This window comes from Genypterus blacodes, unplaced genomic scaffold (genome assembly GCF_046128005.1).
Source record: "Genypterus blacodes isolate CSIRO-AG114 ecotype Tasmania unplaced genomic scaffold, CSIRO-AGI_Gbla_v1 ptg000067l_1, whole genome shotgun sequence".
In the NCBI taxonomy this organism is placed as follows: domain Eukaryota; kingdom Metazoa; phylum Chordata; class Actinopteri; order Ophidiiformes; family Ophidiidae; genus Genypterus; species Genypterus blacodes.
In genome coordinates, this window is record NW_027466879.1 from 6897171 (window position 1) to 6913622 (window position 16452).

The 16452-nt window shown below is 41.8% G+C and overlaps 1 protein-coding gene across 1 annotated transcript in view; it reads right to left on the reverse strand.

Moving 5' to 3' along the window:
- The window catches only part of shank2a (SH3 and multiple ankyrin repeat domains 2a), a 124192-nt gene that overhangs the window by 44724 nt on the left and 63016 nt on the right, over positions 1-16452 (reverse strand). The window contains 3 exon segments of the mRNA XM_076156288.1: positions 5646-5759; positions 6957-7073; positions 13752-14213. Of these exon segments, the coding sequence (XP_076012403.1) occupies positions 5646-5759; positions 6957-7073; positions 13752-14213 (693 nt within the window).

The window sequence follows — 16452 nt, forward strand, 5'->3', positions numbered from 1 at the left end:
CGATCTAAAGACGCAGTGACTGAGTCATTAGTGTGGACCTCACAACAAGAAGATCCTGGGTTCATATCCAGCTGAATTGTAAGCTGTCTGTGGGCTTAACAGAACCTCTTTTCTCCCACAGCCAAAAGACATGCAGCCATGGCAACATGCCGAAAGGTGTGGAGTCTGTGCATGTGTGTGTGTGTGTTTGCTATGATAGACTGGTGACCTGCATCTCACTTAGAGGATGCTGGGAAAGGGTCCAGATCCCGGTGGTCATGTTCTGGATAAGCAGATACAGAAAATGGAGGAGACATGAAAGGCAAAGACAATGACTCACAGTGAGTAAGAACTGGCAATACATGCACAATCTTCTGTGGATCACTGTCAGTAACACATATGTTGGGATGTTCCAGGTCAGATCACTCGAAACCTTTGCTTGGTTCAAGCTGGCCGCTGCCTTCCTTATTTTCATTTAAAATGGACAGAATTTGAAACCACACATTTTCACAGGCTAAAGGAAACAGCGCACAGACGCCTGGGTGATTTGCCCTGTGTTTGTATATTTGCCCTCTTCAGCATCACCTCTTTCTCTCCTGCACTTTCATTCCTTCACATACTTTCTCCCAACCCAGCTCTCACACTTTTACAGAAAATGTATCTCTTCTGCTGTAGCTTAGATCCTGTCATCTTTGCAGGAACACGTTTCCCCTCATTCTAGAATGTCCACAGTGCTTGAATGTAGGAGACAGAATGTAGCTGGAAGCAGATGATCAAACCAGATAGAGAGAAAAAAGACAGGAGATAGAGAAATGTACAACAAATAATACAACTCTGTTTGGTTCTATCTATGTAGAAGGAAAAAATAATAAAGAATGTATATCAGAGAGAGATTGAGAGAGAGAGAGACAAACAGAGAGGGAGAGAGAGAGAATAGTATATCACAACATAGGCCCACTCCATAGCAACTGCTCTGCAGCTAGTTGGTTTCTATGGTCACAGATCAATAGAGATGCTGCATGTGGTGTGTGTGTGTGTGTGTGTGTGTGTGTGTGTGCATTTGGATGTGAACATGATCGTGTTGCATGAACGTGAGAGCATGCCCTAGTCTGCATGTGTTTTAGTGTTTAGTTTAAATTTCTCGAGTATGTTTGTGTGTGTGTTTGTGAAAGAGAAAGAGGGAAAGAGAGAGAGAGAGAGAGACAAAGAGAAAGTGAGTAAATGGGAGGAGCGAATATGTTGGGTAGCTAGTCCTCCCTGGGCTCCTTCTCATTCAGAATCAGACTTGATATCAGACTTTATTTTTAAAGTAAAAGGAATACTAATACCTCCTAGCTTCCTTAACTCATACCTCTTCCTCGCACCTTGTGACATCAGGGAGAAATGTGAGAATGAAATGGAGGATTCACCAGGACACATACAGTGTTTACCAAATGGCTTACTGAGATCGAGCTCATGTTGTACATTACATTACATTACGGTCATTTAGCAGACGCTTTTATCCAAAGCGACTTTACATTACATTAACGCCCATTACAGAGGGGGGAGCAGTTGAGGGTTCGGTTCCTTGCTCAGGGGCACCTCGGCAGGGACTCGAACCGGCGTCACTCCGGTTTCCAAGCGGAAGCCCTACCGACTGAGCTACTGCCTCCCGTGCAACATTCACAATATGTTCAATAGCACTTACATATTGGCATATTATACATATTGCTATTTTCCTATGAAACTTTACTCTTAAACCCTTGCATGTGCAAAGAATTGTATACAATTTTACTGTTCCCCTCGCACCACTGTGTATGCAATTTGGTTCATCTAGCATGCAGAGCTCATCATCTGCACTTGAAACACTGCTCATCTATAGAAGTTATGAAATCCTTATGGGGGTTGTTCCTGTCCTGTGTTCCTCTGCGACTTAAGTTCATTCTCTGTACCCACTTGTCATTTTCATGGGGGACTGGACCCTGTCCTTGCTTTCACTAGCTGAGAAGCATCCGGGACAGGTAATCGGTAAATGGCACACAGAAGAAACAGTTAACCAACCCAGACAAACACATCATGAAAAGGCCCCGGTTGTGTTTGAACCCAGGAACTGCTTCTTCTTACAGTGCCAACTCACTGAGCCAATGAGCCATTCTGATTCACTACCTAATGTAAATTCATTAAAGAAAACTCTCCATTGGTGACAAACTTGGGTTTGGAACAAAACCTGAAGTTTAAGTGTTCCACTTACAATCTATACACCATATGATTCCAATCTTTTTGTTTATCTTCATCGTATTATGTAAGATAGGCTGGTAATAAACCTGGTCCTTTCTGCAGAGGATATACTGGGATGTACAAATGCACCAAGTTTCACCAGTTTTTCAGTGACAAATTGGAGTGAACTTCAATCTACTACAATCTGTCCTGACTTTGTAATAAGGAATATAAAATGGCTGAGAAAACTGGATCAACACTGAGGTTGAATACATTGTCCTTCAATGACACCTAAGAATTGGGACATTTTAAAAATAAAAAGAAGACTAAGAAACCTGTGAAATGATTAGACTTTGAACTTAAATGCATCATGGTGCAATGAAACCGTCTGATGTGATAGTTATGGGGACATATTCCTCAAAGCATATTCTGTAGCTCGAAGGTTTGTCTTGATAAGTATGGTTATTGACTCATCTTATCTTATGTACAACAAATAAAACTATTGGCGGTAAAGATCATTTATCCTTTTCTCAGGTTATTCTATCATAACGTGAGGTTAGTGAGAAGTTTAGCAATTAAGGCCCCATAAATACACTTTACTATGACCTCTTGGTAGATGCATGATAAAGTTTACTGCTCAGTCTAAACATGTACACTCCTGCTTCAGGCTCCATCTGTCCTAATGGCTCTGTAAGATAACCATCATCGCTTCATCACCATTATGTGTGCTAAACCAAATCTAATATATGACCACAGTAGGAACTCTTGAATTGGAGCACATTGCAGTGAAAGCTACATGTCCTTTTAGAAAGTGTAAATCATTGTGACATAATAATAATCTATGTGAGATTATCAAGAGCAAGTTAAACACACACAACAGTGAGTCGTCAACATTCTAATTTGACTCTAAACTGTCAGTCATCAAGAAACCTCAGCACTGTGTATTTCCCATCAAATAATATTTCCTGGAAATTCTCACACAAAGATCAATAACTTCATGATTCACACAGCCTGTGTGACACGATATGAAAGACCAACAGGAAATAACAAAGTAGAATAAAGTTAGTTGTCTTTTCTTTTTCTGTTATATTATTAAAAAACTCACTATACATAATACTGCACAAAACTTTCTTTCACCAACATGCAATTTCCGAGTACTTAGTTTTGAAAGTACTAGTTAAAAAAGGAAAACAATACAAACTACAAAAACTGTATATTTTAAAGTAATTTGAATATTTTCACAATAAATCCTATGAACTTCTGTTAGCTGTGTTTATAGATGATGATGTTTAGAGAGCTCAGAGATGAGCACCTAATCGTCAAATGGACTCATATGGCTGAATAAAAATCCAGTCTAATTTTGAGAAGCTCCAAAGGGTGATTGCATAATTTAGGTGGCCACCATGCATTTCAATGTCATGTAAAAAAAAAAAAACTATAACTATGGGATCATGTTTGTTAATGCTAAAGCCAAAGTATGTATGTGAGAATCCCTGTCTACATTACATTTTACATGTAAGGTTAAGTCAACCATAACATCAATTGTGCCTTATCTGGATTCCATCCATTCGGTCTTTCATCTCCATCCTTGCAACCAACTGGCAGATTGTTTATCTTAAACACCTTTATCTTCTAATCCCTCTAATTCAATAGATGTGATGTAGAAGGATTAAACCCTGCTTAGACATGCTTTGTTAAGGAAACAGTTCAACAGTTGAGATGGCTTGTAGCGCAACCTATAGGAAACACACAAGGAAAACCAAAGCCTCTACACGCACACACACTAAGCCCAGTAGGTTAGAGGTAAAGCAGGTCTAGTATTGTCACGGGACAAAAGCCTGAAAAGCACAACGTGAGCACTGCAGAGTAAGCAGGCTGCTGTTCAGTGCACCTGTGCAGAGAAAATGACCCTCAATCTCATTGTGGCAATCAAGCATACAACAAGACATCCAATTACCAAGATGTAATTTTAATCATATGGTGGGCTCACCCATATGAAAATGTAATAATTCTTCATACAGACACAAACCTAGTTTAGTTTTGTGTTGCCTTTTCTATCCTCGGTCACTCTTTTGACCAATAGGCTGCAATCACCATGCTTTCAGTGAATGCCACTCACTGGCTGTCTAATTGCATCGCACACATGGTTGGCCCATGGCTACCTTTGAAAGGGTCTCTGCAAGCCACCATACTGTGCTCCCATTTTCTGACAAGCTTTCTTTGGAGGCAGACCTGGGGCCAATTTGGATCTGGCACAATGTGAGAGATTTTTCCTATGCCAAGCACCCTTCGAAACAAGCCGCCCAGAAGATGACAAACAGCCAGTGCGAGAAGAAGAACAATTCGCTCCCCATCTGCCTTTATCATTGCTGACAAACTCTAAGAGTAATAAATATGAAGAGAAAGAGTGGGTGTGGGGAGTTGACTTCAACAACAGTATTCTTTGAAATGTCAATAATTAAAACATGTTATAGACAGATACATAAAAAAATCTGTAGAAGGAAAAGAAATGAGCACAGCATCTTATTAATCTTACCAACATAGAGACACAGCAGCACATAGGGACAAAATCAAAATAGACAAAAATGTGATGTTTATGGAAAACAGAGCATGACGTGATGTGTTTGTTAGCTCGCACCCAGAGGACATCAGAGCACACATGAGTTAACAGGGCAATGTGGCACTTACATTTTTGTACAACAGCCTGAAGAGACAAAATGAGACAGGGAGGATGATGACAATGAGGATGAATGTAGCACAAGGGCATGGAGGAGCCACATAGACAATGTAGTAGATGTAGTACTTAAAGCCTTAACTTAAGTACTAATACTGGTCTGGAAAAATACTCTATTGCAAGTAGAAGCCCTTCATTCCCATTTTGGAGTATAAGAAGAATTAGAAGTAAAATCTACTTATTGTGAAGAACAGTCCATTGTGTTTTTGAGTTTTCATTTAATGGATGAATAAATATGTGTATGATACGTTTATGTTGATCCATCATGAAAATTCACAAAACTGGAGGTACAAGTCTTTCACAGTTGAAGGACAAGTTGAGTAAATTAACCAGCCTCCTAACGTCTCTAAAGCTCAATATCAAACATACTATTGTGCCATAAAGCTAAAACTAAACTGAGATTAAAAAAAAGAATTACAAATGTAATGAATTTTAAAGCCTTAGTCTGCATAGCAATCATACCAACATAATGTAGTAATTTCCCTCTGAAATGTAGTGGAGAGGAAGTAGTATGTACCATAAAATGTAAATACCCCATCAAAGTAAAGGCACTTCAAAAGTGTTTGTATAAATGGACAGAACTCAGTTACTTTGCCGCACCTCTGCTCAGTATCAGATTACACGTATCTAACCTTAGCTTTCATGCTTTGTATCAACATCTCCCTTTCAAACTGGGTGATGGCAATCAGCATGTCCTACATACGTCTGTAGCCTTTACTGAAGTCATCACACTTACAGCTCCTCTCCTCGGTGGCCTTGGCAGGGATCTCCTCCACACAGTCAGCTGGGAACCAGCCCACCTGGCCACGGGCACTGCCCTCCCAGAAACCCCCTTCTCCTATGCTCAGAACTGGGTCGATGGAGAGGAGAGAGAGAGAAATCAGGGATAGGATGACATCAGAAGAAATCTTACACTAGTTTAACAACACAAATGCCACATTCACATCCCCAGAGGAGTTTAAATGTCATATTTGAATAATAAATGCAGTAGCAAAAATAAGACCAGCGTTTCTGCTTCTAGAAAAGCAGTATAAAGGCTGTATAGTTTACATGACAGAAACACACCAGTAAGGACAGGAGGCAATTGTAAGGTGAAAAAATATATGTATATATCAATAATAAATACAATAAGAATTAAAGGGTCAACACAAGCTTTCAATTCACAACTAAGGATACTGGCTCTGACGGTCTGCGTCTAATACAAAGGACCAAGAGAGCTGATAGTCCTTCACCATTGAGGGTCCAGCAAAACATGCATATGACAAGAGGTGGAGGAGAACTACCAGATTGTCAAGACAAAAGACTGTCAGCACCATTTGAGAGCTTGACTAGAGGTGGGGGAGTGCCAATTGGTGCAGGACTGTCTGGGGTCTCCTCCTGAGATCACTGCTTACCACATAGGTGCAAATTGTATTGTGTTGATGTTGTGTAACACATATGCTATCAGGACACCAGGTGAAAACATCTCAGATACACACAGGAGGAGAGGAGTCTGGTAACACACAGCAGGAGACCAGGGCCAGGGCAGGATGGACAATAACTCCATACGGCGCGTAGTAATTTTATGACATCATGCCCACCTTCTACATAGGTCAAACCAATGAACAATTTGATTTACTTCTGATCATCCTTTGTGCGATTGTTTTAGTATTTTCTACGGGACTTATATTTCTGCGTTTACCTTGTGAAGGGATTAGTCCTTTGGTTAATTTGAATTGCAGTAAGCGTGAAGCACAGCAATCTCTGAATTAATACGAGCCTAATCGTCGAGGTAATCATAACTGAGCGGGACTGACATGGGGAAAGAATTAGAATGAATCTTACATTTGTGGTTTTAACTTATCAAACACGCTTGTTGTTGTTAAGTAGCCTATTAGCCTATTACACACACATGTAAAATATATACAATCATGTCACTGAGTTAATAGGAATGTTACGTCAATCAGTTTTACATTAACCCTTACCGTGCTTGTAACCTAGCCAGTGGTAACTCTTAAGCGGTGTAAGAACGCCCTGTCTGTACGAATAAAAAGGTCTCCAGTCTTACCTTTGACCCTGTCGCTTTTGTAGAGGTTGATCTCGCCCTCTGCCTGGGCCGTGTAAGAACGGACCACCACAAAGTGTCTCCCTGGGACGGCACTGTACAGTTTCCTTCTGGTGCCGACTGCATCCCCGTGACTGCTGGGACTGAAAGAGAAAACGCCAATCAACACCAATCAACAGGCCCATAGGGAAATACTGTACATACCAATACATTACAATTAACCACAACACATTAAGTCATTGTGGCAAAGCTTTATACTGTATTGCATTCATTACATTCCAGTGTATACAACATCATTGCTGTGAACATGCTCACTTATTGTAAACGTTGAATTCATTTCACTTTACTAATTGAATCACAATGAGATGTACAAAGCAAATGCACAGATAGAGACGCCGCAGATGGCTCTTGATATTGACGTAAACATTGAATGAAGAGTGCATATGTAACATTTCCATACATACATGTGAAAAACAAGTAACTTTAATGCTACGCTGGGTTATTTTGGTGGACATATTGTATTGAAGGTTTTGTATTGACAGGTCAGTGAAAGGCAAACTACAGTCTGAAACATTAAGTTGCGTGAACTATGAGTCAAAGAAAAATGGAACCCAATGAACCTAGCCAAATTAGCAGTGTGGCATTTACTGCAGGGCCATTGTGTTGTGTTGTAACGTGTTTGTCATTTTGACTGCCCCACATTGTAACCACTAACACAGGCCTACTGCCTAATGTATCATGCAAATTAACATGCACACACACGTAACCTGACCCCCCCCCCCCACACACACACACACGTACACGCACGCACAAACCAATTATCAGAAAAGACATTCAGAGGCCAGCAGGCACGTGTCTTGCAATAGTAAGTGGGACAGAATATGAGCTGGCTCTGACCCACAGAGCTGCAGTGGCTTCTGGGTAGGAGACAGGATGCATTAAAGACCACACTCGGAGTTACCAGAGATTTGGCAGAAGGCAGAAGAGGGAACAAATCCTACTGCTTCACTATATTCCACAGAGGGCTGTTGTCACTATTACAGAGGTGAGTTAGTTATCACATCTCCGAATGTTGTCAAATGTTCTAAGTTTTGGCAAACCCAACATTTGAACTTGATTTCGAAGACATATATAAGTAAATATAATCATGTAAATGCTGTTAAGGTTGATGCTGTGTCTCACTCATCCACATAACACAGAGCTGGGGTGCAGGAAGAGGACAGTTGTGTTGCTGTTCTACAGTATGTGCCTGATATGATAATGTAGCACCACTTAGTGGTCAGTCTCCATCATAACACTTCTAGCAAATGTGCAGCTGTGAGCCACAGAGAGATTTTACTGTAAGCAAACACTACAACATGTGAGTTTCTGTAATAATTTCTTCCTTCTTCTGTGTGAAAGCAAATAAAGAGAGCCAAAGCTTATGTAGCATTATTAACTCTCATGTAAAACATTAAATATGCTTAAGAAATTATATGAAATACTGAGATAAAGGGTTGGAAAACAAATGAAAGTGATTGTGTAGTTGAATTAGAAATTAGAAATGGAGGCAAGCCACCCTAACAGCCTTCTTGATCATGCCAAGTATCTTATAACTGTAGAGAAAAGCTTAGATGGACGTGCAGAACCTTTTTGTGTATGACCAAGCCAGAGAAAAATAATCTAAAACTGTGTGTAAAAATGAGAGAATTGAAGAGAGAGAGAGAGAGAGAGAGAGAGAGAGAGAGAGAGAGAGAGAGAGAGAGAGAGAGAGAGAGAGAGAGAGAGAGAGAGAAAGAAAGAGAGAGAGAGAGAGAGAGAGAGAGAGAGAGAGCAAAAAAAAGAGGAATGGAATCTAAATGGGTCACCTTGTCCTGTAGACTGAGCTCCTCCTAAAACCTTCACGGGCCTTTGGAGAGCTAACCCCATTCAATACCTAGAGAGACTGCTCGCACATTTTCCAAGGGAAAGCCATGGACTATAGTGCACAATGAGCAGCTACAACCACTGCACAGCACTGAGATACATCACAGTTTAAAAAGCTCTCCTTAGTCTCTACCCTTGTATAACACTTCTCGTGTTACACAAATGGATTATACAACAGTATTACACAATTGTTCTTGTCCACTTTTTAACCTTTTTTATTGTATTGCACTACAGGTTGGCCTCAGTCACAAGTATATCATTTTTAGTAACCCAGTGTTTTATGGATGGTTATTCTATTTTTCTCAGTATTGCTGTCATGTTTCATCTTTTAAAGGCCAGAAAAATAGAGAATAGCATGATGCTGCTGCTCTGTAGGAACTCTTACTAATACACTGTGCCTATGTTGCAGAATGTGACCCACATCTGTCCATAGTATGAACATCTTCTAACATATAATGCCACATGTACACATTTAATGAGAAAACTTGTCAGATTCGCACTACAATCCAGCCCTGTTGTAGCCGTGTCCGGCTATATCTTAAATTATGAATTTAAACACTGTACCATTGCGATACATTCCTTCAAGTCTGGATTGAATTGAGGCATCTTATTAAGTGTTAGACTTTGCTGTCCTACTGGCTTTCCACTGGCTGATGTTTCCTTCAATTGCTCCTAGCATCGATTCCTCCTCCTTTTCCAGCAAATGCTGACACTGAATGATGACATCAGGGATCAAAAATCAGACCTGTTTCTTTTCGTGTCCACAGTGATCAGATTCATCCAGTAGTGTGAACTTGTCTTTGCATATCATGTCTTAGATCTGACTTCAATCTGATCCGTGGCTATGTGAGTGCTGTCAGAACGCTTAGATCACAATTTATGTGGTTTTATTAACATCTCACTTCTCTGCTCTGGCTCACATCACTGCTGTCATTAAGTGTTCACAGCCTGGTAAACACTAACATGGAGGGCAAATAACATCACGCCGATGTTGACGTCTTTTGTTGTTACTCCACAGCGCATGTGGACCACATTTTTGCTCGCACGTGGCCTCTTAGTGCAGATGGGTGTTCACACCAGAGTCAGATGCAGGTCACTGACAAACGTGTGTGAACTGTCAACACAGCAGCAGCACATCTTAAAGTATTTCTAACAGCAGTCATTTTGGGAAGCAAAATTTGCATCAAAAGGGGAGCTTTTATTGTGAAAGTTTAATGAGGAATTTTCACACTCTAACTTGTTAATTCTTACACATTTGAAAAATATTTTTAACATGTCATCATACCTCACTGCTGTGGGACTTGTAGGGGAGAGAAATCTCATTTTAGATTCAGACAAAAGTAACGGCCTGCGGATCAGCAGGCGTCAGTTGAGATGAAGAAACTGTCCGCCATGTTTTTCATGACTCTTTTTTTGGGGGGAAATTACCCAGGTGGCTTTGAGGTGCTAATTAGACGGTGTTGATTAATACCAACTGTGCATAATTTGTGCTATTATTGGATGATCACCCAAACACATGGGAGAGAGAGAGAGGGAGTGAAGGAGAGAGAGAAGGAAGGGAGAGAGAGAGAGAGAGAGAGAGAGAGAGAGAGAGAGAGATAGAGAGAGAGAGAGAGAGAGAGAGAGAGAGATAGAGAGAGAGAGAGAACGGTGCCATATGGTTGCACTGTGGTATTACTCTTTTTTTCAAGTGAAGGATTGGTCTCTAATCCACCTTAGATTTCTTCAGACCTACTCGATATGTTGATGTTCTACTCAATGGCATCCAGCTACTGTGAACCACACCACAGCTGTGTTGGAGCTAAACAGCAAAATATTAATAGTGAAATATTTGTGAGTCAGATATTTCTCTGCCCTCCAGGACAGTCTTTGGAGATCATACCGAAAGTCATTCTTTGTTAGAGTCTCACCGTTCATACTCTGAATAAGACTGTAGTGAGAAGCAAATCATTTACCACATATTTTTACTTTTAGCAATCACATTACTGCAAGTCTTCCTGCATTTAGAGCTCTGTCAAAACAAGTGAGTGCACTGAAGATTTCAAATTCCAAGATTACTTCAGTGCTACAATCAAGCACGCATCTGTCCTGACACTGGACACATCTCTCTACAGATTTAACTGTGAAGCTGTTGCCATGACATTCTTGGGCTGACTGACAGCTGTCACTGTGTGTGTGTGTGTGTGTGTGTGTGTGTGTGTGTGTGTGTGTGTGTGTGGAGGGGGGGGGGGGGGGGGGAGGGTTGGGAAGGTGGGTGCATGTGTGCTACATTCCTACATTCTATCTAATGACATGTCAAAAAGGGAATGCCACAGGGACAGTTGTGTCGTGTGTGTGTGTGTGTGGGTGCAGGGTGTAAAGAGGGGGGAGGGGATAATGGATAAGTGAGGGTAAAGGAAGGATGCACAAAAGCAGAAGCAAAGAGAGGAAGGACTGAAACATCACAGGCTTTCGAGTACTGACGGCTAAGGAAATGTTAAACATGATGTTGCATCTGATCTGTCACACCAATGTCTCCTGAGCTGATTTCATGGAAGTCATGTAGCACTGGTTCTTAACAAAGTGTTAAACCAGGACACCAGGTGATTACAGTATTATTGCTAAAATAGCAGCTGTAGAATTCTCAAATTACATGATTATTCATAAAGGATATATTGCGCCATCTAGCCTCATTTTGATACCATAATATAGGGAGTTGCTGTTCCATCCATACAAACAGGGCTTACATTATTCATTTATTTTTATATTTAGTGCATGTGTTGGACATTCCTTTTGGATGCAAGGCTAATGTGCCAGTGATTTGTGTTGCTAAGACTATAGATAGATAGAACATGGAACATGGTAGTCCTCTAATATGTCTCGTTAAAGTCTGGAAAGGTTAAGGTCAATTAATTGGAATAGAACTTTGATGATGGTGTAAATTCCCTGCCTAATTTTGAGAGCACCTTAGTTAAAATGTGAGAGCAGAATTCAGGTAGACATCGTTGAATCATTTCATGCTTTTGTTCTTTACACACTTTACACATTTTCCCTCCTCTTGCTTGAATTTGCTCTGCTCATGCCTGATGTCTGTTCTCTTGCTCAGGAAAATCTCATTTTAATAGTGTCGCTCTCGACATTAGGCAGGGAATTAATGGCGTAGTTGACAGAATCTTACTACGTGTATGACTGACGTGACCGTATTATTTTGAGGAACTGACTTGGTTAAGAAATAAAGGTTAAAGAAATACTTATAGAGACACGAGATTACCAGGATCCCTTGGTAATATTAATGCTATCTAGAGACAGAGCCACTCTGCTTTCACATTATATCAAATGGCTCAGCCATAATAACGCCTGTCAGTCAGTGTAAGATCATTCTAATTTTAATAAGGTAATGTATGATGCAGCCACCACTATCCCATGCATTCATATCATTACATTGACTTTGTTGTCGGAGTCTCATGTGCCGTCATTAGCATGAGCACATGCACAAATAACCTATATGCAAATCTAAACACCCACAGGGTTTTGAGATTGCTGACACACTACTGTATCATGACACTGAAATGTGAAAAGCGTTGGTTTGATCACACTTTGCCTCAAATGAAATGTAAGACGTCCCACTCACTGCTATAAAAACAGATTGATCAACAGTGGTCTTGCGTTACGCCTGGTCCAGGGTTGTCAAATCAAAGACATTGAGCACAAAAACACAAACGCAGCTGTGATGACCAAGCTTCTCTGATGGAGAACACAGAACATGAACAAGCACGTCCCACTTTACACAACGCCTCAAGATTCCCTGCTGAACTACTGAACCCCTGTCACTTCAAAACAAACTCTTCTCACCAATCAAACTCAATCTGAATTTGTTCTCTCGGGCAGATTCCCCGCCCCACCCAAGCTTTTTGGTGAAACACGTCAAAAGATAAGATGGTGATGATCATGCACAGCTGAAGTAAAGGCAACTGTCCTCCCCTTTGCTCTGCCCCTTCTTTCATCTCCGCTGTCACTTGTCTTCCCTTAACTCTGTCCCCTCCACCCTCACTCTAAGCCCCTCATTCTTTGCTTTTATTCGCTGTTCTTTGTGGCTCGATTCCCCTTTCTCTGCTCTTTATCTTGTCTTTATGCTTTGCTTCAAGTTCACATCTTCAATCATCTTCTAAAAAGCATCCTCCTCTCCTCTCCTCTCCTCTCCTCTCCTCTCCTCTCCTCTCCTCTCCTCTCCTCTCCTCTCCTCTCTGACAGATGCAGAGCAAGAGAGAGTGGGTAGTGCTTGTGCAGAGGGCTGCCATATGTGTCCATCTGGTAATTTGCCAAGAAAGAGGAGGAGGAGTAGGAGGAGGAGGTGGTGGTAGAGGAAGAGGCCAGAGAGCATGCGTCTTAATCGGGATTGACGCTGTCACTGCTACAAGATAAACACCCGTCATCACTTTGTAATCCTGCACTGATCGCATGCTCTCTCTTTTTCACTGTCACACACACGCACACACAGTAGACGCACCGAAACAAAGAAATACACTGAAAAAACACCACAAAACCTCACAAAACACTGCAGACAGACACCCATGGTGCCATTTCTGAATGGAATTAATCAAGTGAAAGTGATCGGAGAACACACATATGTACGCACACTGTATAAGATGAAATCCACATTCTCAATACAGTTATCTCAAACACATGCCTACAAAATTCACACACATTTAGAAAGTGTCAGTGAGCAACCATAGCAACGGTTGCCATAGTGACTGGGAAGCTGGAGTCTTTTTGATGGCGCGTTTCCCGGAGGAACGCGTTATACTTCATCTCTTATGGGGGATGGTGGGAAAAGTGAATACTCACATTGATGTAGTATCAAACAGAATAGAAATTCCCATGAAGAAACTTACAATAGTGTGTATGTGTAAGTGCATGTTTGTATGTGTATGAACCCTCACCTGGCCTGTCGCTGTGACGGCAGAGCCCGACGAGCCTCCTCCCCTAGCCGGCTGAGGGAGGGTGACCGGCTCCTTGCCCCCCTCCCCATGGTCCGGACCACCACGTTGCCATTGGGGCTGCCGCTGGGCATCTGCTGGAGCAGCTGGGGTGACAGGCTGCGATGTAATGCAGAGGAGCCAGGCTGGGAATGACCCTGCAGGGGGGACCCGTGCAGGTGGGGCTGGGTGTGTTGCTGTTGTTGCAGATGGGGGCTCCAGCTGCTGGGAGATGCCTGCTGCTGCTGGTACTGACTGACCGTTAGATTGTTGTCGCTGTTGGAGCGCAGGAGGACCCGTGGCGCTGATAAGGAGGAGCTAGATGGACTGTTTCCACCGTCGTTGCCAGTAGATGGACCCCGGCGACGTTTGGAGTAGGCTGGAGCCTCACGGAAAGGCACTGCGAAGTAACGAGGGAGAAAGGTGATGTTAGCATTTGAGTAAGTTGATGTTTCTAATTCTGAGCAAGCTGTTTGTGTTTTCTTGAATGAAAAGTTAACAAGAAGAATTCAAAAACAGAATTTAAAATCCGTCTTCCCACTTTCAAAATGGTCAAGCTCCATATACTGTATCTTAAAGAGGTCATAGTACCAAATTTCCCCAACGCTGAACTCCCAGAATGCAGGCTTAGTGGTTCTAGCACCTCCTAAAGTAGAACGGGCGGAAGAACCTTCAATTATCAGGCTCCTCTCTTGTGGAACCATCTCTCAGATTGGGTACGGGGGGAGACACCCTCTCTACGGGTTACGGTTAGGTTTAAGAGTAGGCTTAAAACTTTCCTTTTTGATAAAGCTTATAGTTAGGGCCGGCCAGGCTTGCCTTGGACCAACCCCTGATTATGCTGCTATAGGCCTAGACTGCTGGGGGACTTCCAATGATGCACTGAGCTCCTCTCTCCTCCTCCCCTCTCTATCTGTGCATATCCATCTATCATTATTGCATTTCCTTAACTTTACTTCTTCGTTAGAGTTTGTTGTGCTCTCTCTCTACCCTACCAAGGCAGATGGCTAGAACTTGGTTCTGCTTGGGGTTTCTTCGTGTTAAAGGGAAGTTTTTCCTTGCAGCTTGCAGTGCTTCCTCAAAGTGTGCATTGAGTTGGAGTTAGCACCTTTGTATTTAATCCTCAGACCTTCAACCTGCACTCATTCTATGCAGACTGTAATTAATAGACATTTTGATAATTTTTGAAGGCTCATTAATAAGAACATACAGTTTGAAAGTAAAGGATATGAAAGGACACTTTTCAGTCTACAGTTTCAGACAACTGTCCTGGAATAAGGCTGTGGCACCAAGTCATGTGAGTATTGTGCTGGAGCAAAGAGCACAGAGGAGAGAGAAATGTATAAATAGTGTACCTTGGGTCTGTGAAGTGCTATTCTTTCCCTCAGAATTCAGACTTGCTGAGATACAGTATGCGTATACGTCTATCTATCTATCTATCTATCTATCTATCTATCTATCTATCTATCTATCTATCTATCTATCTTATACAGTATTCTGTAACTGTACAAGTACTCACTATTCATCATCACACATCTTGACCAAACCATCAAAATGTTATCAATCTGTCATTCTCTCTCTGACTCTGCCTCTCCCTCTCTCTGGGACCCGGTCAGATGAAAGATTGATATACATAACTGAGACCGACACTTATTGAATCCTGATTGGTGATTGGCCACGGCTCCACGTTGCTTTCTCTCTGACCATCATTAGGGAGATTATTGGGATTACAGTGAGTCGAGCTGAGTTATTTTTGCCCCGCTAGCTGCACCACTGTCAGACTAAACCAGTAATAGAGGTTGGCTTTGATTTCCCCATGGATACATTCCTCCATTACTCTGCCACATGACAAGCCAACAACTGCCATCACCAACTCTCCTCGCAATTACAACAGTGTGGGGACAGTAGAATCATAATGGGCCCCCCAGCTATTCCAGAAGCTTCTCCTGGTTGATGGCTGATTAATACAATAACGCCAATTTACTTTGTTCAAGTGTTGTGAGTCGCCGCGGTGCTGTTTCCTGCTGGTTTCTTCCTGACAGTCTGAACATCTGAATAGGGCATCACTGAGTCATTAGCACTTTTCCAGACAAAAATCTCTGATCTCGCTCTCTTTCTCTGGTGTGTCTACAGCAAACGTGTTAATCACGTCTGCATAGATGTGAACGCGTGGACGTGCTAATAATCGATGATAGCACATGAAAGAGCTAACAGCTGCTGGGCTAGCATGATGGGGCAGGTTTTAAATGTTTCAGATACCAATAAACATTCTCTTCTTCTCTATCTCAATCTCGTGCACAAAGACACTCACACATAAAGTGAGTAAAACGGGGGGGGGGGGACAATCTGAACATCTTGTGTAACAGATTGAAAAGCAATCAGTGGAATCTTTGTTACTGAATGAGGTCAGGGGTCAGCGAGTCTGGTACCACATAACTAAGCTGAAAAGATGCTGTTAACTTTGTTGTTGTTCAAATAGTTAAATAGTTAAGTCATTTGCTAACATGAATGTCAATCTGCACTGTTCACTGCTATGTAATGTTATAAACGTAACAACATTTTGAGAGCTACTGAACATTCTCTGAAAGAATTTGGGAAATTCAGCATTCTCCAGGTAAGACTGATGCAGCTTTGCATGA